The sequence below is a fragment of the Xiphophorus maculatus genome, chromosome 14, assembly GCF_002775205.1.
Source record: "Xiphophorus maculatus strain JP 163 A chromosome 14, X_maculatus-5.0-male, whole genome shotgun sequence".
Taxonomy (NCBI): Eukaryota; Metazoa; Chordata; class Actinopteri; order Cyprinodontiformes; family Poeciliidae; genus Xiphophorus; species Xiphophorus maculatus.
Genome location: NC_036456.1, coordinates 10,346,957 through 10,372,708, shown reverse-complemented (window position 1 = coordinate 10,372,708; position 25,752 = coordinate 10,346,957). Strand labels below are relative to the sequence as shown.

General features: G+C 38.5%; 1 protein-coding gene across 2 annotated transcripts in view; it reads left to right on the top strand.

The window, feature by feature from the left end:
- The window catches only part of svep1 (sushi, von Willebrand factor type A, EGF and pentraxin domain containing 1), a 95,732-nt gene that overhangs the window by 19,622 nt on the left and 50,358 nt on the right, over positions 1-25,752 (top strand). For both annotated transcript variants that reach the window (XM_023345938.1, XM_023345937.1), the window contains exons 2-4: positions 6,498-6,753; positions 7,894-8,070; positions 23,367-23,525. In XM_023345938.1, coding sequence (XP_023201706.1) covers positions 6,498-6,753; positions 7,894-8,070; positions 23,367-23,525 — 592 coding nt within the window. The remainder of the gene's footprint in view (positions 1-6,497; positions 6,754-7,893; positions 8,071-23,366; positions 23,526-25,752) is intronic.

Below are 25,752 nucleotides of genomic sequence, written 5' to 3'. Positions count from 1 at the left end.
ATTTTTACAACTTTTTCTTTTCAATTTTATTCAGGCTCATCACTCTGTTATATTCATTTTCTTTTCAAATAAAATAAAAAAGCATTAAAGAAGAAAAACATCAGCTGATATACAGAATAGCTGGTGAAGGATGATGAAATATCGACACTGGGATTCATTTTAAAGGAAGCTGTTAATTATTAATGTCTCCTGTTTGGATGCGAGTTGTAAGGTGAAGAATTATATAGTGATTTAAACAAGTTGGAGGATTCAGACACGAGAAAGAAATGAGAGCAGTAGTTTGGAGATGGCTTGAAATCCTAAGCTACCAGATTTAAATGCACGACACTGGTGAACTGTGGCAATTCACCACAGTGGTAAATGACTGCTTCTGGCAGAAAAACTGTTGTTCAAAATACAGAAATACTGACAGCATCTCAAGTCCAAACCTCTGGATTGTTTTTGAGAATTGGAAACAAAAGAGAGAAGCAGCCTACACCTGCAACGCGGTGAAAAGTTTTCTGTTTTGTTGTCACAACACTTAAAAAGCTGACTGAGATTCAGTTCATTTTATCTTTTCCTCCCATAGCTGCAAACTGTCTGAGTGAGTCAGGTATTTCTAATCTTTACTTTTTTTTACTGGTATCTGTAAAAAAAAAAAGCAGTAAGAGTAAAACCATCTGCAGTGAGACAGATGGAGCGCACAGACGCAGTGTGCCGGTAGTTTAATTTCTCTGTAATTAAACAGAAGTCATCAGGTAAATGACTCTCACTTTGTTTATCTTCACAGCTACTCAGTAACAGGCAAACAGATGACTTGGCTGTATTTCCGCTGCATACAAATAAATCATAGATGAGCCTATTTTATTTTTTGATAATGTCAAACTTTGCATGCATTACTGCAAGCCACCCTCCAGAACATGTCGTACCAAATTTAAAAACAAAACATATGTCAGTGTGGATTTTAGAGCGATGACTTATACATGATGTTTCCTGATTTACAAACTGACAGCCTCTAATAATACAGAAAGCTGCATGTATTAAAGCTATTGGATAGTATTTTTGCTACCTTGTTACCCAACGTGTTAAGAAGTTGAAAATCAGTCAGTTCTAATTTGCAGGTTTATTTTAAAGGCATCAACTATCCCCATCTGGGTGGCCAGCTGAGAGTGGAAACCCTGAAAGTGTCAGTCTCATGGCTCCATACTGAGGAAAACTTAAGCATGGAAAGTTTTCTGAACCTAACGGAGTGAAACCGAGATGGTATTTCGTGGAACAAGTGGAACTAAAGCTTAAAGGGAAACTTATAGCAGCTGATCTAGAAAAAAGGTGCAAAATTCAAAATATCTCAGACTTGACAGCACTTAGCATAAAGAATTAGCTGCTAAGATAATGTTCAACATATGGGGGTAGTTGGGAAAAATCTAAATTAATTGAAAATGGCCTTGACTATCTTGAATTATCCTAAATTGTTGCTGAATAATGTCTAGTGTTGCGTCTGTAGCTGTGCATGTATGTTGTTCTGTTGGGCCCCAGCAGGAGTTTTGTTATTCTTGCCACCCAAGCCAAGAGCAGATAGCCTGTCCAAACAAGCCATCCAACTTGCGACTGACGGGAAGAAAACTTTCCAAACGGATTAACCCTCATTTACTTTTTTCTCCTGCATGGAGTCCCTTTAAGTAAAGTTTTACGGCCAAACATGCATTGTATTTAAACCTGTAGTTTTTCTCAATCAAAATCAGGAAAGAATACAAGAAAAGCACTTGATTGTGATTGCTTTTCACTTTTTAACTGGCGTACAAAATAAATCAGTTTTTATTTCATATCACTGGCTAGATTTAGCTGTTCCATGTTTGGATTCTGGTTTTCTGGTGCGTTATAATAAATGAATAGTCAATGAGCCGCGATCAAAGCCAGAGGAGCAGCTGATGGGAGGACCTCAGCGTGGTGCCGATGTCGGGTCTGGATCCAGGATGGCTCTCTGCATGCAGAAGCCTTTGATTAGCTCCGTGCCTCCATCAGCAGCTCCTCAAGGTGTCAAAACTTTTATAGTTTCTTCTGCCGAATGCAATCAGATGCCTGCTTCTAATCAGACAAACATCTATTCTGTAATTGAATATCAGTTCTTCTATTTATTTAAAGTTAAAGGTGGATATTGCCAGAGATGGCACAATATAAAAAAAGTACTCAATCTTACAATAATCGGTAATAGTCTAATAATGAAAGTAAAGTAAATAGTGTGTATTCCAGTCAGATTTTCTGGTTGTTTTCTTCTTTGTTTCTCCATCTAAAATGTGTTTTCACTGTGATTTTTGGGTTATGAAATAACTAGACGGCCGGCTGCAGTCTGGGGACTTTGAGGAATTTCTTGAGCTCATTGTGGAAAGACCAATACTTCATAAAAATGAAAAACTTCATGGACAAAGTTGAGCATCCTCACAACACATTAAATCAATAATTCAATGTTTTGAGTCCAATATTTAGATCTTCTGCAGCTCAGGCCTCTATCAACCTGCTTCCCTGGGGGTACAACAAAGTTTGTACCAACCCCAGCCAGTTTGTACCAGCCAGTAAGGATTGAACTGATCTGTTTGTCTGTTTGGCTTCTCCACAAACTATATATTTTTTTTTACATATCATGGATTTCCTTTATTTTCTCATGCCTATGAATATCATCGTGATGGATTTGGCCAGTGGCGATGCCACTGAATGATATTTGGACCCGTTATTGACTTCTTTAATTTATATCTTGTGAAAAATATTATGGAAACTCTCATTCAAATGGAATCTCCATTTCCTTTCTGCGGTTGCTGAACAGAGGGACTTTTTAGACCACGACACAATAATTATTCTGACGCACAGCCAAGAAGAAAACAAGCTGCATACCAGCAGAGGCTGAAGAGATCCCAGATATCCACATGAGTGTCATTAGCTTCAATCCTGATCCTGGCAAAATTCTGCTTTTGATTAGACTCTATCAGTCCTGTGTTGTTGTTTTTTGTTTTTTTTAGCTTCATCATCTTGCATTTAGTTTTTTATTCTGGACTGGTTTGGGTGTTACACTTTTGCTTTTGTTAGTTTAGGTGTAAGAAGAGTGGCAGCACATGATATCAGTTTCTTGCTTTAACTTGAGTCTTTCACTTGCTTTTACAGCAAATAACACCAAAAGATAAAACTGCAACTTTGCAGTCTGTAAAAACATCTGGAGAGGGAAAAAAATCATTTCTGATAAAGCAAGGAAACCTCCACCAAATGTAGATGATATTCTCAACAGGTATTTTCATCGCTGACTGTATGAGTTTGAATGTATTTCCGTGCTCAATGTAAGTTTTCCCGTGCAGCATAATGGAGAAATCCCTGCCTCGACATATGGTCGGCTCATCTCTCGGTTGCTTCCTGCCAGAGTGTGAGGGCGTTTTGGAACAGAGGAGAATCCGGTTACCAGTGTTTCCGCCTGGCCGGCCGGTCCCTGTGCTGTCATTGCTTCCTTGATAGATGTCGCTGGACCCAAGCCACTTAGACCCGAACTGTCCCGTCATTGATTATGTCATCTTTAAACCCAAACTGTCGACGTAAAGCCTTTCAGGACGTGTCAAATTCCTCCAGAATTCAAGATAAGTCACTTTCTTTAACCCATATATCATACATGTTGTCTAGACTTTAAAAGCGCTTGAGAAATATTCCAGTGCCTTTTACATATATTCCCCCCACTTGTACTTCTTCACATTTTGTCACTTTGCATCCTCCATAGTTTTTGGTAGCCTTTATAAAATTGGATGTGGCAGAGTAACACAAATGCATAATAAAAGCTTCTGCAGCAAGACTTTTGGCATGTATATCAACTTGGTGCATTTCTTTAAGATTATTTTTGTAAAAGAGATCACGATCAGTCACCTACTCTTAAGTCTTGTAACAGAGTTTAAGGGCTAGATGAGGAGTTTTAAAATTCAGTTTTGGACTCAACCGATCACATCAAATTCTGCTGTGTTCCCAACGTGGCAAACTGGATGCAATGACTTTCTTCTTACTACTCTGACATAGAAACCATATTTTTGTAGAGCACGTAAGTAACGGTTGTCCTGTGAGTAGATTTTCCCACCTGAGCCTTTGGTCTCTGCATCTCCTCAAGAGTTACAAAAGACCTTAGCTTAAATGGACGGTCATGTTATTGTGGGTTTTCCTCTTACCTCACACTTACTAATTTTCAGATATTGTTTTGGTTTAAGCTAATGCTAACTTCTGAGGCCTCCAGAGAACAGCTGGATTCACACTGAGATTAAAGTTCTGGACTCTATTTACTATCCTGATGATATCTAAAGAGAACTGGTTCTAGTAGACACAATATAGTGTTGACCTATCAACCAAAATCCCAATAAAATACATAAAAGTAGTTGTAATGTGACGAAATGTGGAAAATCCAGGCATTTGTATTTTAAAATGCAGTGCTCATCAAGAATAAATGGGTTAAAAAAATCAACTTTACGATGGATCCCTTTTTGTTTTAACTTGACACTTTGATGGCCAAAAATCCTTGAGGCTTGTATTTATAGTTGTTCATTCACTTCTCAGGAAACAGATCTTTAAATCAAGATTTTTCTATTTTTGTGTTAAAGGACCTGGTATGCCACAATACTTGCAAAATGTGTTTCTCTTATCAGCCGTCGCTGTTTGCAGCATATGTGATTTTCCGCTTCATCTTTTTGTGCCGTGAATGATAAGGTGCGCCCTGAGTGTTTCTGAGAAGTGCAGTGCGTTCCCACACGCTGGCATCTGTGGCCACCTTTATGTTAATACTCTGACCTGAAATATGCCACGGCTGTTCGGGAGGCTATTATTAGTGGGCATGCTCCGCATGGTATCGTCTCCACGGTCTCTCACAGCAGCCACTGACTCAAGGCTAACTCACAAACCACTGTGACCCAATGCCACTATTTAGAAAAAAAGAAGGTAAACAATAAAATAGCAGCCAAACATGTTTACAAAGTCAAAACAGTTTTTATTGTTTTTGAGGTGGTATTAAAAAGGGAGGCACAAATAACAAGTTCTCTCTTGCGTTAAGGTTCCGTGCAGTCTTTGGGTTTCTTGATGTGCTGAGTTGGTGACTCAAGTCTGCTGCACAGAATAGAAAGACCAGGTCCCATTCTTTGTTTGAGACTCCAGGATCTCGGTTGACTTCCTCCATTTTCAATGGTTGGAAGGTGAAAGAAGAGGCTCATTTAAAGCACCGTTCATTCATGAACTGCTGCTGCTTGTACAGAAAAAATTACAACTGATGCTATTAGTCAGAGTGGAGCAAAGACAGTAGAAGCTTTTCATGGTGGAGTTGGGTGTAGTCAGCATCTCCAGTCTGACAACCAGAACAGCAGACAACCTGGAGCTTTCCCCGTTTTTGTCTGTTCTCTTTCCATCCTCTTTTTTTCTTCACAAGCTCTTTAATTATAGTACTCCTGCCAAAGCTGCTGCAATTGCAGCCAGTTGGACAATAAAGTTCAGAGCCTTTCTCTGCCTTGTCTCCCGTTTCATTCTGTCTGTGGTCACACCCTTGCATGTCTTCGCTCTCTTCAGCTGTAATGCTCCGTCATCTAGAGATATTGTCCCCTTCTTGGATGGAGAATAAAAGGTCCTTCATGTTTGATTATGTTTAAGTAAGTCTGTAGGTGGATTGATGTCGTTCTGACTTCGCCTTGGCTGCTTTTGCTTTTCATATTTTGTCGTCCATTATTCCCCAAGTTTTCTCCAACTTCACTTAAAAACACTTTTGGAGCAGTCCAAAACCCCCATGCTCGCTCACTCTCGAGTAATGCTGGCAGGAAGTTGTGTTGTTTCTTTATTCTTCAGAGAAAATAAAGATATGTTCCTCTGACTAATGTTTTTTTCTAATTGTATGTGGTGGATCGTAAATGCTGGCTAAAGTTAGTTTGAGAACTGTAGCTGGTGTCTGGGGCGTACGCAAGAGCCTGGCCTGCAAACTCTGTGTTCGCCAGTGGTTTCAGACCACTGGCGAGCAGCTGCACAGTCTGTTGGAGAAATAATTACAATGGTAGAGCTTGCTCCCGTTTTCTGCTCCCTCTTCCCATCCTTCCCTTGCTGGCTGCGATGCTGATGTAGGGTTTTTTGGAACCATAGAAATATGGGCTGTTGTTAGTGGTCATGTGTGACGTTCTTTTGTATCCGATTTAGTCAGGTCACTAAAGTTGGGGCGATGTTGGCAGCAGTGTGCGGGATGTGTGTCTGAACAGTCAGACCTATGACATATGCAGTGACAGCAAAGACTATATTATCTTAAACATCATTTTGACAATATCTCCAGTGCAAGTGAAATGTTGTGTACATTTTTGAAACATTTGAAGGAGATCATTAAGAGATCTGAAAGGGGTATTTTGGATTCTTATATATTCTTTATATTCTTTCTTTGCATAACCTAAAACATACAAGAGTGACATAAAGCTTGCAAGAAGCTTGTTGTGCTATTAAAAAGTTGGATGCATAATAACTGTAAATATCTTCTTCTCCAACAGCAAATTCTCCGTAACTCCCGCGGGAACGCTACCAAGGCAATCTTCCTCATCACTGATGGCTACTCTAACGGGGGCGACCCTCGACCGGTGGCGGCCGCTCTCAGAGAGCGAGGCGTTGAGATCTTCACTCTGGGCATCTGGCAGGGAAACATCAGGGAGCTGCACGACATGGCCTCTCAACCCAAGGACCAGCACTGCTACCTGGTGCACAACTTCGCTGAGTTTGAGGCGCTTGCTCGCCGCGCTCTGCATGAAGGTACATCAAGGAAGGCTCTGCATGAAGGAAGCAACAAGAGGGGTTCATTTTTAACGTTTATTGGTTTCGTTTGCCTATTTTATAGCGAACTTTACACCTAATGGAACTGCACACTTTTAGGTAATATATATGCCTTTATGTAGGCAACCAGAAAATATATGAGACTTAGAAAAAATTTGAAACTTTAGGTCAAAAGGTAGCTAAGATTTTGGCAAACAGAAGCCAAGCTAATATCTTCTCCTTTGAAGCTTTATTATTCCCATCACCATTTGACCTAAAGCAATCTCTTTTTTTATTGCACCTATTTTTTTAAACCCTGGTAACATCCAGTCCTCATTTAAAAGGAATGGAGTAATATTTCATTCCCAATCTGACAACATATGTAGGGCAGATACTTTCTTCTGTTTTGTTTCGCCAATAACCATCAGAGCTCACTTCCATACATCAAAAAGCAAATCCATTTTCTCACAGTAGGAAAGAACTTTCTGTAATGTGGTTAAAAATGGGTTTTCTCATGGCTTTAAAGGCCATGCTAGCTCCATAAAACATCCCAGCCGAGGGCATGCTAAGTTTGGAGGGAGCTGTAAATCACATGCATGTGCGTGCAGGTAGACGAGGTGTGTGTTTCTCCATACAGTGAAATTCCAGATGTAATTCCAGATGCGTCAGGAAAGGTTGGTAGAACGAGTGAAGGTTGGAGGAAATTAAAGTTTAACATACTCCATCATTCAAAGCAGACAGCCACATTATAAACAGATTATTAGAGAAGCTGCCACTGTCTTATCATTTCAACAGTTTCTCTAACAAATAAGGAAACTTAGACCTATTTGTTTCGGTATGTTTAATTCTCTTTTTCTTTGTCATGACAGTTTTGACACAACTCCCATTAAATGGCCACATTTTGTATGTGCTGAGACTTAAAAGTGAGATTATTTCCCCTCAGAAAGTTGCAGTTTAGTGTGATGGAAACATTGTAATTATTACCAATTTCTCTTTATTTTTGCAGGCAAATTCCCTTTTATTGTCAGTTGGTTGTTTTTTTAGTTTTTTTTTTCTTCTTGAAAGATGTTATGATAAACGCTTATTATCATGAAACTTAATAGGTTTTTGCTATAAACTTGCACTTGTTTTCACCTCCAGACCTCCCAACAGGGAGCTACATCCAGGAGGACCTTTCCCGCTGTGCCTCCCTGTGTGATGAGGGCAAGGACTGCTGCGACGTGATGGCCAGCTGTAAGTGCGGTATGCACACTGGACAGTACGACTGCATCTGTGAGAAGGGATACTACGGCAAGGGTCTGAAGCACGAATGTACAGGTGGGTAATTCTACCAATCTGTCAGTCATTCATACCAACAAGTTTAGTGTTCTCAAACCGCCTCACAAGTCTTAAAATTCTTCTTTTACCCGTTTTTGGTTGCAAAAAGAAGGTGTTGCTGGGATCACAGCAAGACCAAACGAGTGTATTGAGCCAGGCAAAAGGCTGTTAAATATTTTGAGAGTTAGAGTTAAATGTGCATCCTGTCTGCTTAGGTGTTCAGAGAACAAATTATGTTTAACAAATCCAGTAACAGGGCAGGAGAAACAATGTTCTTATGTTTTGTGTTTTTGATGGTTTAGGCAGTGTTTGCCTCTGCTCACCTTTGACTCTGATTCCCAGCAGAACTCATCATAATCTGCTCTTCTTTAAATTACAGCTTAGACAATAATGTCTTTGGTTAATAAAGGCACCAAAAAAAAGGTGGCTGTCATTTTACAACTTCTTATTGCTTCACTGTCATACAGACCCATTTATGAACCAAAGTATCTGTTTCATGTGTTGCCAAAGAGCCCTGACTTTTAGGGCAGTGCTCCCTCCTACTACTTATTTATGCTGCCAATGTTCAGGGGCATCGTACTTAATGACTCTATTTTAGATAAAAGGCTGTCATGGCTGCAGTAGAGGCTAGCGTCTGCACGTGTGTGATCGTGACTGCCTTTACATGAGTACGTCTTAGGTTTTTGAACTTAAGACGTTCAAAAACTAAAAATCATTTGCCTGTTGCAGTATATTTCAGTGATGGATGTTTGGTATGAGGGGCTGTTGCAAAGGTAGCAACACCAGTTAAGCAATTTTTTATCTTTTATGTTTTTTATGAAGTACCTCGAGATGACATTTGTTGTTAATTTGCACTATAAAAACATCAAACTGAATTTATCAGGTTAATGACGTAGAAAGCATAAACTACATTTTTTTACAGATTAAAGTACAAGTTCAGTTAATACAGAAGAAATGTGTCTGAATAATTAAGTCTAAATCCACCATCTTGTTTGAATATATTCTATAATTCATTTTTCTCACAGATAATTGATCCTATTTTTAAATAGGATCTTTAAATTTTAACAGCATTTAAATGTTTCAGTGAAAATCAAAGCACAAGTCAAATGCTTTAAGTTATTAGGACGACTGCTGCAGCCTATAAAGACATCTTTGCTAAAAGTAACTTAAAATAGCTGCAGGGAAAATAAAGTTGAACTTTTTTTTTACTATCTGAAGTTTTCACACAATTTACATTCTGTTCACTTTTGGTTTGATAATCTCCACCTTTCCTGGTGCAATCTGACTCTGTCTTGTGATTTTAAGGTTAGGGGTTAATGTGTTATTTTTACTGAATGTGCAATCAGCGAATTCACCAAGGATTAGAGTCATCTGTGAGTGTTGGAGAACAGAAGAGCTAGCAGATGTACTGGCTGCTCTCGGTGTCTGTGTTTATAGGAGCTAATTGCTGCATTAGGCCTCAGTCATTTAGACAGCTACTCCATCTTACAAAATAGACATGTGGAGGGGTTAACGACTTGTAATTATCCTCTCCCATCTCCCCTCCTGAGAGAACTCCGGTACCAGAAGTGTGATCTAAAATATTCTGTGTTTGCATTCTGGATTTCTCTTTTAGCTCAGTTGCTTTCAACTTTAAAGTTAGACGCAAAACATTTCATAAAAAAAAATAACTCGGCATAAGAAGTAAGAGCTTCACAAGAAGATGAAATGCAAATGAAAGGGCAACTGGGTCGTCGAGGCAAAACGCACATTTCCATGATTCTCATCTCATCTGCAGCGTCCGCCGCTTATTAATCTGTTTTAATGGTTTAATTAATGTCAGGCTTTAGAGCTGGCTCAGATGGAAAGAGGAAGGATGCAGCGCTGCACTTTAACCACAATTCAGGGATACTTCCTCTGGCTCCTTCACAATCAGACATACTATAACGGATCTCATGGGAGAGGAGGGGGTGATCTTGTTGCTTGATTGTCTGTAGCTCCTTTCATGTTACAGAAGTGAAACACACCCTTAACCTCAGCCAGTGTTGATGTATGTGTCTCTATAGAAACTGCTTGGAAACACTGGCAAGCCAAAACACTTCAAACTGCGAGCTTTGTTTTCATTAACTCATCTGAATCACCCTCATATATGTGCTAAAGACAGACTTTATGAACTCTCACACAAGTTATAAGGCTGTCTTAGAAATAAAAGTGGCTCCAAAACCAATTAGATTTAGAGGAGGACATAATTAAGAAAGATGTAAAATCACTTAACAGACTCATGCATCATTTTTGATGTTGTTTATATGATTGGCGAAGCAATAATCGTTGAACTAATTAACGCTGTTCCCACAGCTTAGCCATAATAGTTGCAAAATTAGACAAAAGCGTAAATGTTGCAATAAAATGTTTCATCTACTCTGGATGGTCACTGTGGCATCTGTTGTTGGTGTTTTTTTAAGTGGTTGTTTGAGTTTAAGAGTTTTTGCACTTTGATTTAACATATTTCAGTCTGTGACACATATGAAAATAATGGGTCCAAACTATGAGGCCGTCAGTGGATCGTTATTATCGCTGGCAGAAGGGCTCAGCTGGAAACGCTATCTAAATCCCTACACCGCACAGCGCTGCTGTTTATGAATCTGTCGTCAGCCAAGGGAAACAGCCTCTTCCACAAAACACGACAGGAATCTCGGCAGATAGAAACGAGCGATGACCCCAGTTCCTGCATAGTTTGGCGCTAACGGGCCGGATCGGATGTGGTTGTTTCCCTTTGAATACCAAACGCAAGCCCTCAATATCTGTATCGCATGGGATCGGCGGAGGAATGGGGAAGTGGGTAAACAGACTAAGAGGGCTGCAGAAGGGCAACATGTTTTCCTCCTGTCACACTTTCTGGCTTATCAGCCTCTTCTGTAGCTGTAGAGCATGACAGCAGCTCTGGACTGTGTTAGCATGGTCCAGCAAAGGCTTGTTCTCCTCGAGATGAACGGAGAATGAAAGGGAAAGAATGGAAGAAATACATTCGTAAGTCGAGGCTGACCCAGGCTGACCTATCGGCTTACGATGTGTTTTTTTCAGTCGGCATGAAAATGTCAGCTCTGTTTTATCCTGATGTTACACACCTCACCTTTCTATTTGGCTGACTTTAAAATTGGCTTGTCTTTATTTAACAGAACACAATGAACATAAGCTAATTTTTATTGCTTTCTTAGGTCATGTTAACCTTCTAACCTTTAATAAAGTCAAGTTTTTTTCTTGAAGCTTACTGGTCCGTATACAAATGTTTTCCTAATCCAGGTCCATGGATTGTGCTGTCTTTTATGATTTAGTTAGTTGGCTGCTTCACAACTAATTTAAAAGCGTGAATTATTTAGAGCATTTTATCATGTTGCACACACAAGCTGATAAAGATTTATGAAATTAAACCAGGTGTGTTGAAGCAGAAAACGTTTAAATCATGTGGGTCGGTATGCCCAGAGGATTAGGGTCAGAAAATAACATCTTATGAGAAAACTGTTCTTTTTAACTTTTGGAGACTCGTAGAACTGTGCAAAAGTCTCGAGTCTTTCTTTTGGTGCTTTGGAACATGTGTAGAGTAGATCATTATGCACTTTGTTTTAAGCACATAGGCATGATTTCATCTCATTCCTTTGGTTTAATCTCTGAGTGGAACAAAAAGATAAAATGCTATTTTAGCTTCAACAAGTTCCCAAAATCTATTAGCTGGAAAATAGGTATACAGATCATTTTAAGAATATATTATCTCATGGGACTATGTCAAGTTTTCACTGGAGTTTTTTCTGTCCTTTTAAAGCCCTGACTTTAAGACCAAAATGTTTTTGATTTGCATGTCTTCTTTTGTCCTCCACTTGTTTGTTTTTCTTGTACAGATTCAGTCGTTGGCCATGAAGCAAATGAGAAGCAGCCAAAAACCATGAAACTCTAAAATACCTGAGAGAATATTTATCTAGACCACTTTAAAAGTAATAAAGTGTCTTGCTCAACAGAAGTAAAATGTAAAAAATTTTATTTAAAATTTGTGCACGGTATATTTTAGAAAACATTTTTTAAGTATGGTCAAAGGTAAATGTGTTAAATGCCATCAACACTGAATTTGATTACTTTAGACATAAAAAACTAATTATAAAATATAATTTGGCATTAATTCAGCTGAAATCATTAGGATGACACTGAATAAACAGTTGCGTTTACAAAAATCTTTGAAGGTTTGAGTTCACTGGTGTTTTCCTCTGGGCAGATTGTGTTTCCCTGAATCGCTGCTGGACGTGTGTGTGACCTGGAAATGAGGAAAGATCCTTAGATTATTTATCCTTTTTCAGGATATTGACTTCTGACTGGAATGTTGTTGTTGCAGCCGAGCTAATGTTTGCAGAGATGCTAAACAGCAAAAATGGTTATCAAGTTAATGAAACCCTCTTAATCCCTTGTGGAGACACGTGGCAGCATTAAGGTTTGACTCGACCCGGCGCAGAACAACATCCGTCTGACTGTGGAGGGACTCGACTGTCTGTCGTCAAGGACGGGACGCACTCCACGAATCGGCTCTGTGGAGACTTGGGATGTGAATTAACAGATTTCTAGAACAGGAAGTTTAAAAAGCGCTGAAAATTAGTGAATGTAATCATCACATATCTGCTTCCAGTCTTTTTATCCTGATACTTGGCTGTAAGATTCGGTGCGTAGTCAAAACAAAAACACAGAAAGCCACAAAGCAAAGAGGTTGTTTTTGTAAAGGAATGTGGCCAATCTCCACATGTCACAAGTTATCACAGCTCTGGACGCTTTGCAGCTCAAGTCGCTTTGTACTGTCACACTAATGCTTGCTTACATGGTTGTATGCTATGCAGATGCAGCCTTGGCTGATAAGTGCCGCCTCAGATTTCTAATGTGCTTGCTCATATTTTAATATGCCACTTTAAAGGATCTGATAGATGCCGGATAAAAGTACAGAGTCAGTATAGATCACCCTAGAGAAGAAGCATACAGAAAACACCACACCGGGGATCCTCTGATACTTGATTTAATTTTTCAGAGAAGGTTTTGAAAATAATCGCTAACTCAAAATGAACTACGTAACATAAGAGAGAACCCAGTACCAAGTTGAAAAACAAAATACTGAATTTGTAATAAATGAAGTTAAAAATATAATTAAACATCTCCAAATGCATCACTGAAAACATTTGGAGACAATAAAATATAATTTTATTGGTAATATTCCGACAATGAGTGAACCTTATGACAGCTGGCATGGAAACTCGTTGAATTCCTCCGCGTCTCGGCTGTTTGACAGCGTTTCATTTTCCGGGCTGCAATCCTATATAAACTGCTCATGAAGTAAGATGACACAAACCTGAGTCCTATTTGTTTTATGTTCTTTTGAGAGAGTTTAGATGAGATGCTGATTAAACTGCCTGTGCAAGTAAAAGGCAACATTTTTCACCGTCCATCCAATGTCTTGCACTTATCTGAGATCATTTTGTGGGAACGAGTAATTATGCTCAACTTCGCATTAATATCAACTCGTACAATGCAGAAATATAAGAACCTAATGTTTCCAGTGCCTGAAGTCTATTTCTTTAAGTGCAGAATCAATCTACTCAAGTAAGAGTAGCAATAAAAAATTTGCTCAAGTAAGAGAAAAAACTACATTGTAATAAAACTACTCATAAAAGTGCATTTTTCCCCAAACGTTACTCAACTAAATGTAACCAGTACTACCCACTATTCAACATAGATAACAAAATTAGTAACCTGTTATTGTTAACAAGCTTAACGTAACATATTGGCATTAGCTTAGACTTAGACTTAGACTTGTACTTTATTGATCCCTTGGGAAGACTCCCTCAGGAAATTGAAGTTACCACAGCTCCCAGGCAAAAAACAAAGATAACACACAGTAAGCAAAAATGCAAAAGAATACAAAAATACAAATTAAATACTAAGGTACACACTAAATGTGAGTAACCAAAACCTTAAATTATGCAAGAAACAAGGAATAAGAATATAGAATATAAGAATATAAATTAATATAAATACAACACAAAAAAAATATCATTTAGTCATCATTTAGCCATCACTATCTGCATCCAACAGCATTAATCAACTCACTTATTTATCTTGGGGGGAGGGGGACTGCAAAGTTTTTTGCCTTTTGCTGGTTTGCTGCCATTATTCTAACACAAACCTGCACAGCAGCTGCAGTTCTCCGTCGCTGGCGCTCATGTTGCATTTAAAGGCAGCTCGGAAAAACACGTTATGACACTTTAACAATGGATTAAGCAGTTGTTGAAAAAGGGCCAGAGTGGGGGGGGGGGTTGGATTGCGACGGATTTACTATAATACAGAAAAATACTGGAAAATACTAATATGGGAACACACCTGGACAGAGGGGTAAAATACGGTAGTTTCCCAGCCAAAACGGGAGACTTGACAGGTAGGTATGCGTACCACACATGGTAATAAATGGTAAATGGATTGAACTTAGACAGCAGTCATTTTGACCACTCAAAGCACTTTACACTCAGTTAAGTGCCGACATGTGGCAGGAAGAACCAGGAATTGAACCCAAAACTTTCCTTTTGCAAGACAACTACTCTTCCTACTATTCTTCCCCCAGTCATGGTAGAGTCCAGCTGCTGCATAGAGGATGCCGATTTCAGCCTGTTGCATCCAGGAACGTCCTTTGGTTTTTTAGGCCTCTGGTCCACTGGCCAGGCAGGACTGTTGGCCGGGATCGTTCTGCTTGGACTTGGCCCATTTTCTCTCTCTCTAAACTGGTTTTCTGTGGGTGCTAGTCCTAATACATCAGACATTGTTCTAAATACAAATCTAATCCCTATTTTTGTAACATTTGGAAGCTGAAGGTCAGCCAGATGAATCATAAATGTCAAATAAAAAGACTGTTAACCAAAGTTTGGCATGTCTGATTATTGTTGGCTTCACAGTCTCCCAGAAGATTTAAACTAGACTTTTCTTTGCTCAGTCGCTTGTTCTTGAATATTTTTCAAACTAAATGTATATCAGAAAAAGTAAGCTTGGTTTAAAACAGTTATATAAATTCTCTTGTAAAATCTCTATTTACTTTTCGTGCAAAAAAGTTATTTCTTCCAGCGTCAATAGCTACGGCAGTCTGTCTGCTCCTGTCCAGTTTCTTACTCCTCTATGTTTTTGTGGTGAGAATTTAAAGCCCAAGTTGCTCAACATGAATTCCTGCTCATTTTGGTCTCGGGGTCAAACGCCTGGGATTTCCTGACAACAAGCCGAGGAGGGTTTATATGCTTACACTCCCCATTAATTGCTATAACTGACCGGAGGCAGGTTTAGGTTGGTGTTTTTCTTTAGTGCAAACCAAGTGGAAAAAAGAGAGAGGAAGGGCAGGCCTTTCAAACGGAGACATGCATCTATGGACGGAAAGCGTTTGGTAGCTGAATATTGTGACTGTAGCTCTTTGTTGGGACAAGAAGGAAGAAAAATGTCTTCCTCCTAGAACTCTTTCAAGACAGAGGGAAGTTTTTTGGTAAATAATTGAGCTTGTAGTGTTTGTAAAATCAAAGTTTGTTACTGAATTAGTAGTTTTTTGGATGAACCCGTCACTGCTGCTCTTTGTTTTGGTTCTGTGACAGTAGTGCACCGTTAAAGTAGTCAAGTTTATTTGTGTAGCACATTTCAGCAACAAGGCAGTTCAAATAATTTACACCACAAAAACATCTTACAGTCACAATTATGAAATAAGCAATAAATACATTTTTCAAATTCCATCATCAAAATCACCATCCAAATGTTAATCAAAAATGTTGATTAATGTTTCAGTTTTTATGAATCAAAGGCAACTCTAAATGAAACACTGATTTGAATGAAATCAGTGTTTCGGTTGTTTTTCAGTTTTCTGGAAGTTTGTTCCAGATTTGTGTTGCATAGAAGCTGAATGCTTCTTCCCCATCAATTCATATCATTTTAATTTTCCCAAATTTATCATAATGCAAATAGAACCATCTATTCTGGGGATATTTTATGTTTCCAAACCGTTTTGTTTGCATAATACCTCCTTAAATTCAGCTTGTTTGTCTTTCTAATTGACTCATCTGTCTGGATTTATTTTTCACTTTTTTCAGCTCATGTTTGGATATTTTTGTGTGGTCTTTTGGCTGAAGTATATTTATTATCAGGCGGTGATCAAGAGGAGCACAAATTCCCGTTAAGGGTCAGAGTTTAATGATGCGGCAAGTCAGCAGCTGTCATTTTTTTATTGGAAGAGAAACATTTGTTTTGTTTCTACCGTCTTCAAATGTAGATCCACAAAACAGCTTTTTGTTCAGATCACATCTTTAGGTACCTTGTTTAGTACTTTCTTAAAGAAATATTCACACATAACCTGTCGAAAAGTAGTTTGTTTAGTTGCAGTTAAATAACAAACCAAACAAAATTATTTTCCTACCCTCTAATAACTGCTTTTGTCACCAATGGTGAGGAAAATTCAGGCATATCTTTGGAATTTGAGTGAAATTACTGTAAACAACAAAACAGCATTAAAGTAGATGGGATGATCTGGAAATAGATTAATTAAATGCCAGCTTCATAGACTGTTTTGCTGAGGAGATGAAACTCAATGTTGGAGCTTTCAGAGCTCAAGAAAAAGATCAGAAAACAAAGTCAGAGAGGGTGGAAATAGGAAACCAGAAAAAAAACAAGGATCAAAGTGTTAGTCATCATATAATGAAATGTCAGACTTGCTCATGGTCAGTTAATTGGGTACATTTTATAAACAGCAGTCAGTAATTCCTATGGAAGCAATAAAATATGTAGTTTTCTCATGCAGCTCCTGAGATTTACCCTCTTCAATAAGTACGGCGTGTTTAATCGAGGTGCTCTTTTTCTCGCCTATATACTGTTTGTCTATAAACAGGCTGAGTAACTTAAGTCGAAGCAGTAAGTGTTTGAGGAATTTGGAGGAATGGTGGCATGTCGATTTAAAAGGAAATGAAAACAGCTCGTCTTGTTTAAACATGTTGGTGTTAACCTTTCGAGCGTTACGCTGTGTGGTTCCAATTGCGCTGAAATCATTGAGATCATACCATGTCCCCTGTATTACAGCATTTCTCAGCACACTGACATCTGTAATCAGGCACACCAGCTTGGAGACCGTTCTGTGTTTGTACAGTTGTTTAGCGGTCTGCCTCGATCTTCCAGGAGTTTTCAGCGTCCCTGGAGCCTTTAATAAGCGAGCAGGGACGTCTTACTGCTCTCAGATGCATCTAGCAATTGTGGCGAAATCTTTCAGGAAGAGAACTGAATAATAAGCGGGACAACAGTAGACGCTAGTCCTTTGCCTTTTCCTCCCAGTAGAGTTGCTTGCATCAAATCTCGACACATCTATTTTTTTCAGTGTCTTCTGCAGGGGGCTTGTGGAGGTCCCTGTTCCTCCCAGATGCAGGCATTGTGTGATAACAGATGTGCAGCAGCCAGACCTCTATTTTTACCCTGCAGTCCAGCTCGAGTGAAAGAATCACTGAGATTCCTGCGATTTGATTTTGATCTTCCTGATGTCTAACAAGGGGAAGATTACAAAATATTTCTAACTCCAGATGAGAAAGTTTGTGTTACTGTAAGGATGTAGACATACCTGATATCTAGTTTGTGTCTTGGCTCATATATGCAGTGGTTGTTTTTCCAGGTATAACAGATTGTGGTATCTTTAAAGACTTACTGATGGTTCAGATTGATGGCTTACACTGTAACGCTAATGATATGGTTAGGTTGAGAAACGTGTGAAGAGTACATAAGACTGACGTTGTTGAAAATTGATGCTTTCTAGTCCTGGGGAAGCCATAAGAACAATAATTTATCTGTAAGTGAATGTTTGGTGGCTTGAAAAACGCTAAATGCCCTTGTGCAGTGGCCCAAAAGGATCAACAAAATAACTTATGGTACAAGAGGATTTATGCCAAAGCAGGAGTTATGCTGTAGCAAAGTAATTACACTACAAAGGGACTTTTGCTTAAACCAAATTTATTCTAAAATAGAAGTTATGATTAGGCCTGTCACAATAACAATTTTTCCTAGACGATAAATTATCCCATAACTTATTGCGATACACAATAATATTGTTGTTTTGAGACCATTTTCAAGTAATATAATAATAACGGAAGAACACTTTCTCAAAGATCAATAAACTTTAAAATTATGATGAACATTTAGACATTGGAACTAGAAGACATTTTAAATATCCAAAATAAATAAACAAAACAACAGACACAACAAATAAAATTAAGTCTGAAGTCTCTGTAGACAAAATTGTCTTTCAAAAAGGGGATAGTTGAGACCGAAGCACCTGAAGACCAGTTTTGGTAGAAAAAGAGAAAAAACCCATTAAATCAAGCAAATGAAAATGATTTAGCTTGTTTTAGTTTATCATGCGATTAATTGATTTATTGTTTATTGTGACAGGGATAGTTATGAAAAGTTATGGCTTTTGATATTTATTTTGTGGGTTTTGTTGCTTTGTAGTTTTTGCACTTTGACTCTTGTGAGCCACCGTACCCTTGAACTTGTCACATTGTTGTTGCAGTCACAACCTTTTGTTTGTTTTATTGTAATATTACATGATAAACCAAAACAAAATTATGCATTGGTTGCAGTAATTCTCACGTCCTGCAACAAATTTCCAGGATTATCCTGCATTTAACTCTATCAGTTCTGACTAACTCCCTGCTGAGTAGAAATTACATCCCACAGCATGATACTGCCACCACCGCGTTTCCCCATAGATATATTTTGTTAATCAGGACAAAGTCCAGCGTTTGTTTCCTCAACAAATTGTTGAAAAAATATGGCGTTCTTACCAGAGCACCTTCTTCCACATATTGGGTGATTTTGGTTGATGCCTCATATTTTGCTTCACCGTTTTACAACTTAATCAGGGATCCTCATACCAAACTCGTAATGCGCATGTCAGGGGATTTCTGTGTTTGTGTTTTAGAGGAATAGACTCACTAGTTTGTCACAAATTTGTCTGTTTATGCACTTGAAGTGACAGTGTGAGTTGTGTGAGCTGTCTTTGCATGCTAGCATTGTTTTTTTATATATAAACCAGGGGAAAGCCCTGGAATTTAAGATCCAACTTAACAAGGTTTCTTGTGTGAGAAGGCCTTTGACCGCAAATGACCAGGCCTCTGCTTATGTTCGTCAACTCCTTTTGCAGGATTTTAGGGTTTCCTTCATACCCAGTGCTTTGAAGACGACAGACAGATTTGGATGACCACATGTTTTAAAGGATCACAGCATTTACTATTTTAGCCACCTGTTTTTCCCACAAAACCCAAAATGTTGGTCACTTGTCTATTTACAAAATCCAAAAGTATTCAAGTTCTCAAATACTGTAATCAATAAATGTTCAAAACCTTCACAACGCAGGTTTCAGTTCAATGTGACTGACGGGTGATTTAAAATCGCCAATATTTACAAATGAGAGTAATTTTAGTCACTGGAGTCCAGTTTATGGTTTTTAAGTGACTCAGCTCATATTTGAGTGTTTTGTCATTGAAATGAGCCAGTTTTTCTGCCTTGCCTACTTGCAAAGTTTGAATAAACAATCAACCAAGCATGCATTTCTTTGGAGATTAGGAGGGAATAGGAAAACTTGAAGAAAACCCCAATATGCAGTAACCTACCATTATTAAAGCTGTGCCTTAAGTGGAGTTATAAAAACAAGTAAATCATTTCTGAAAGTCTTCAGTTGTGCCAGCACATTTCAGTCAGCAACATATTTTTTGTACTTCAAAAATGCAGAAGTTGAGCTTCAGGGTTTTGCATTCTGGACTGCAATAGTAATGTCTTTGTTCGATCTCATTCTCTTAGTTATAAAATATCACAGATTTATGGTCACATTTACATGTGGGGAGTAGTAAATGCACGAATGTAGTGTGTGTGTTTTAAAGCACATGTTTGTGGATTTAGTTGGACCCTGTTTGTCGGTGTGGCTGGGAAGGCAGATGTTCTGCCCCCCCTGAACCTCCTCTCAGTTTCCGTCTGGGTCTGTTTTTAGGTCTGGCTAATCGAACACACTCTCCCCTCCCAGGAGATCCAGGAGATTCTCGTGTGATAGTAACTTTGGCTCCGGGACTCGACGTATCTGCCAGTTCAGTTTGACTTACTTTGTGTTAAAACAAAGGACTTTAACAGATGAACTTGTCTGCACTTGTGTTTTTCCGCCTACTTTTTTTCCCCAGCTTCTTCTTTAACCTGAACAGCCTTCACTTTTTTCAATTTGTCACGGTTTAGTTGAGTCTCAGATTGGCTTTGCTTTCAGAGATAAAGTTTAAATGTAATTAAATTTAGCATTAGTAAAAATATTTTTTTATGTCTAGTTGACCGGTAAGTCAGAATAACATATTTTTCTTCTCTTTTTACAGATTTGTTTTGTGACAATACTAGCATTGATTAAAAAGAGTGTCAGAAATTAGATGTAATTTCAATATTTTCCAAGATCTGAGTCCTTTTGATATGATCATTCAGTAACAAGGAGCAGCAAATGGAAAAAGATTATTTTAAGTTAATTCATTTGTATTTTTACTTAAGCTTAAAATACTTTTTTGCTGCATGATTCAGTTCTGCATGGTAATGTTTCATTTAAATGTCATCTGTAAAGCAATAAAAAGAAAAATCATAGAAAGGAAAACGTGGCTACAGTGCATAAAAAGAAGAGGACCTTGAACAGAACCCTGAGGGACACCACGTTGAAACTACAGATGTAATAAAAAATAAAGTAGTAGGATGATATAATGCAGTTGCAAGTGTTTTATCAGTCAGTTACTTGGAAGTAACAGGTTGAAAAACGTACTGGAAAGTGTTTGTTTCATTTCTGGTAAATGTGATGCTGAGCACACAGCGTCACTTCACTGATTCTTGGTTATTATATGACAAATACTTCCTGGTAAGGTTTAGGTGTTCTAATTTTGGTAAATGTGAAATTATAATGTAGAAAAGTAGAGACAGTTACTTCAAATAGTAGTGTAATTACTGTAACTAATTGGCCATTACCATATATTTGTCTGCCATATTCCCGTTTCATCATCAAAACATGCATTAATACAACACATGTAACATTTATCACCAAGGAGTCAGCTTAGTTTTACCACATAGTTGCTTTATGATACTATAGAGGTGTTATATGTCTGTACACAGTCCAGACGGAGCAGATCTTCAGGTTTTTTGGTCACTTCCTGTCTAAATGAATGCTCCATTGCGGCAGTGTTACAGTAAGTTAGCCAAACAGAGATGTTTAGCTGCTGCATAATTCAAACCAGCTTCATCTCGGTGCCTGAATGTTGCAATAATTTTCTCCATGCCCACCTTTATTTTAGATCCATGTCTGCTTGTCCTTCCATCATTTTATCCCTTGTAGCTGCCCCCTCCCTTCGTTCCAGTTCCTCTCTCCAGAAGCCAGGTCTGGTCTTTTTATGCTGTAGACCTGTGCGTCTGTTTGCGTATGTGAGATCATACCACTGTGTACTTACTACCTGTCAACACATGCAGCCTGCCAGAAACTGAAATGTTATATTTTTCAGATACAGTATTTCCACTGTTGAGCTGGAGGTGACTTTATTATTGAGGTTCAAATTAAACAGGGTTCCTGTAAACCTTAAATGAAGCTATAAAACAGATTCTCATGGACTTTCTGCTCTCACTCGGTCTTATGTAAGGTGTCTCCTCTGAGTTTAAAAGCCGCAGAAATATGACGGACCGTCACATGCTTTTGTTATCAAATAAAAAGGGCAGACCGAGACGCAAGTTGTCTGCACCAGATGAGGTATTCCTTCATGGTTTTCTCTCTGCGTTTGCATTTGATGTGGGTTACTGGGTGCATTTCACTGCCAGCAGCTGCTGTGTGCTTTACAGTTGGTTAACTTCTCCTGTCTGACCTGCTGCAGCTGAGGAGAAGGGAGGAGTAGAGGCCAACCTGGCAGCGGCTCTGCAGTGGAAATTCACACCTAGCCTCAGGCTTTAAGAAAAGTAAACGAGTTGTGAAGAGCATTAGGACTGTGGATTCTCTGTTGCAGCCGTCATAATTAAAGCTGCTCACTGAATGCGTCTGAAAGTTGCTGTCATGTAATTTTTATTCCTTCTACAGTCATAAAGGTTAGAATTACTTCGATCTTTCCGTTCGACTCAAAGAGCCTCGATTCCCATGAGACTTTCCATGTTTTTGAATTTCTCAAACTTGTTCCAGCCTTGTGTGGAGATTTATGGTTTTCTTGTTTTCGAGCACATGCTGCCATATTAAAGCTGCTTGAAACACCCATTCGTCTGAGGATAGTTGGATTTGAACAAGGGTGTAGTCAGCATTAGGGATTGGCTTTATTAATTGTTGCAAACAATTTTTGGATTTGCCTGAACAAACTATGGAAGAAACATAAACTGCTGTGTGTTTGCAAACTAACATTTTGGGATTAATGGCTCAGTTAGAGCGACAGCATTTGATACCAACTATGTCTGAATTCAGTCAAAGATAGAGGCGTTTTAGTTAAAAACATTCTGTGTTTGTAAAGTTTTGACCTGCGCATACTGATTTTATCCTATTTCAACTCCTATTTAAGAAACATAGTATAAGAAAATTAAAATACTGTTTTCTAGTTGTCCTGCTATGAGTGGTGATTAATTATTTAGACAATTAGCACAGGCAGTAACATGGCGTGTGAGAGGAGTCGCTGTGTAAATGTTTCACAGTTTTAAAACAAAGACAAATGATTACAGTCTAACATGTCAGGAATTGCATAAATTCAAGTTTCTCCCTGTATTTTTTAGAGATTATGAATACTTTCAGCTTAAATGTTATTGTAGATATTTTAAAATTTGACATTTTAAGTCTTACACATTCCTTGACAGACAGGTTAAAAGCTTGAAAGAATAAGACAAAGCATCTTTGCTGTTTTCACTTCTCCCTTCTTGCTACCTGCTGAAAGTCATGATCTCTTTCATTTTCCTGAAGTTAAAATAAACTTCAAACATGAATAGAAAATACAGTTCCTTTTCGATAGGCTTCTTTCACTTCTGTGTGTCCAGTGACTTCAGTTTAAACACATCACTGATTATAAAAATACTTAACTTTGAATCAAATGTATTTCATTATTTGTAATAAGACAGTTTTTCATTTCAACGACATTTTCATGTCGTAGATCTCCATTATTCTTACTTTTAATGAGCCGCCACGTTGTGACTTCTCTCATATGTTTCATATTAAAGCCTTGTGGGATCGGTTTCTAAACAGCAGTGTTTCCCCTGTTCTCTTATCTTCACAGCTTGTCCACCTGGCACTTACAAACCAGAGGGGACTCCTGGAGGACTGACCACCTGCCTGTCATGCCCTGACGCTCAGCACACGTCCCAGCCTGGCAGCACCGCCCTCCATGACTGCGTCTGCAAGCCGGGCTATCAGCCAATAGGCATGACCTGTCAGGGTGAGACAAAGCTGCTCTCTGGGAGCAAACCTTTTTGACATACATCTGAATTATATCGACACTGTCCAGCGGCACTTTATGTGTGGCTACTGTAAATATTTAGACTCTGGCATGATTTTTCCAGGAAAAATCTGAGCGCAAATACTTTTTTTCTTTTTCTTTTCTGGCTTCCAGTCAGCAGCATTTAAACTCAGTAGATCTTAAATGTTTCACTAATGGTAAACACAACAATAAAACCATATTGTCTTTCTTTGGTCATGGTGTCTTAGTTGCGTGTGTTGTAATAAAGGTTGACTTTGCCAAAAAGAAGCTTCTCTGTAAACGGCTCATTTACAAGAAATTCAATGCAGCGTGAGTGCACACAAAATGTAAAAATACAAAAAATAAAGTTCACACTGAACTGAAAGCACGCCTCAGCATTAAATGGCAAACAAGAAAGTGAGTTGTGTCTGGAGAGGCTTGGAGCGATCAAGAATATCGTGAACCAGGAACACCACGGGTTTCCAAACTATTTTGTGTATGCACCAAATATCTGTGATGAGAATTTGGCGGCTCATTATCACGGTGGCAGAATATTTGATGTTGCTTTCCAGTTGAACTCGGAATTGGGAAATTCCCACATTCCAGTTGGAAAAATCCACTCCTATTCCGAAGTCAGACTTCCCACTGGAAACTTGGGGCCACTCCGACTACCCACAGTTTCGACTTGTAAGGCCAAGTTTGAGTTTTAATGCGGCCGTTCCTTGCATCAGCAGTAAGATTTTAAAAGTGCGTCTAAAATCAGTGTTGCTTGTAGCGCCTGCAACTCTAAGCTGAACAAATTAAAAGTGGTGTTTGCTTGTGAAAACTAAAGCTTAAGTTGATGTTCGGTAAGAACTGTTCAAAAATGTCTGTTGACATTGCCATGTTGAAATTCTGACTTCTCAACTAGAACGCTGTTAACTTGGAAAGAATCTCTTCCCACAGCTGAGGGGAATAATTCATGCAAAAAGAAGAAAAAAAAACAGGCAACTTGCAAATAGAAATATGTATGTTTTGTTTGTGAAGAAGTGCACACAACTCCAAATTGTGCATATAAGCTAGAAGCTGAGACACAGAGAGAAAATCCAATATTGCTAGGCTGCTATGTAAATGCAAAGTTTATTTATAATGCTACCAAAGAGAGGCCCTAAAATCATATTCAGCAAGTTTTTGTCAGTCATAAAGTAATTTTGTATTCATTGCATTGGGACTCATCATAAAAATACAACTTTAGGATTCTGAGTGTCAGTGTGCGTTCATATTAATAAGTAAAAAAAAAAACATACAGATTGTCGATCTTGTTGGCATAATTCTTAATGGCAGCGTAAACCAAGAAGTTGATCTATATGCTGGCTGTTTCCTCAAAATACCAGGCACTATAAGGCTGAAACTGATGATGGAGCTGCAGAAACCTCTCATGGAGATGCATTTGGAAAGTTCCATAGATTGAGAGGAAATAGATCTGATATTTGTGGTGGTAGCATTATGATTGTGAGACAGAACAGCAGAGAAAGATTCAGGGAATGGCTTGGAGGGTTCCTTCATACTTAAAGAACATTTTCTAAATTATCTGCGATTATCAAAAATTCTTGGAGCTCCTGGAGTTTGTAGGGTGTTTTTCCTCTGGTGTGAAGAGAACTGAAGCATAGTTCACGTAAGCTAGGATTCTTTGGGTTTTTGGTGCAAAGGAGCAGTAACTAACTGTACATATTCAGGGGAAAGAAAGCACAGAATAACATAAAAAATGGCCTTTTGTACATGAAGCCTTTGCTCTTGATTTTGCTTTATTCTCAGTAAAACCAGACAAATGCTTCTGCTATTCAGTTGGTCATTATATTACCTTAGTTGGACCTGCAATAAAGCAGTGCAGATGAATTATTATAAGCCACAATCCTCGGTTGACGGGAACAAATGCACATAGATAGTAACTTCAATAGAAACACTTAACACTTTTCCACAGAAGCATAAGATCAGAGCGAGCCATATCTCTGAATTTGCATCCAGCCATGAACTTCTCTATCGTTTGAAGAACAAGCCAGAGACTTTCCACTTGGTTTTTCATTTGAAAGCAAAGGTCTATTTATCTCCAGCTACAGACACTACATTATGGTCTCTCTTCCTCCCTCAGCGTAGATAAGACGGTGAATCTTGACATAATATTCTGTTAGTCTTTCTCTTGTAATATTTTATGTTTTCATAGCCTTTT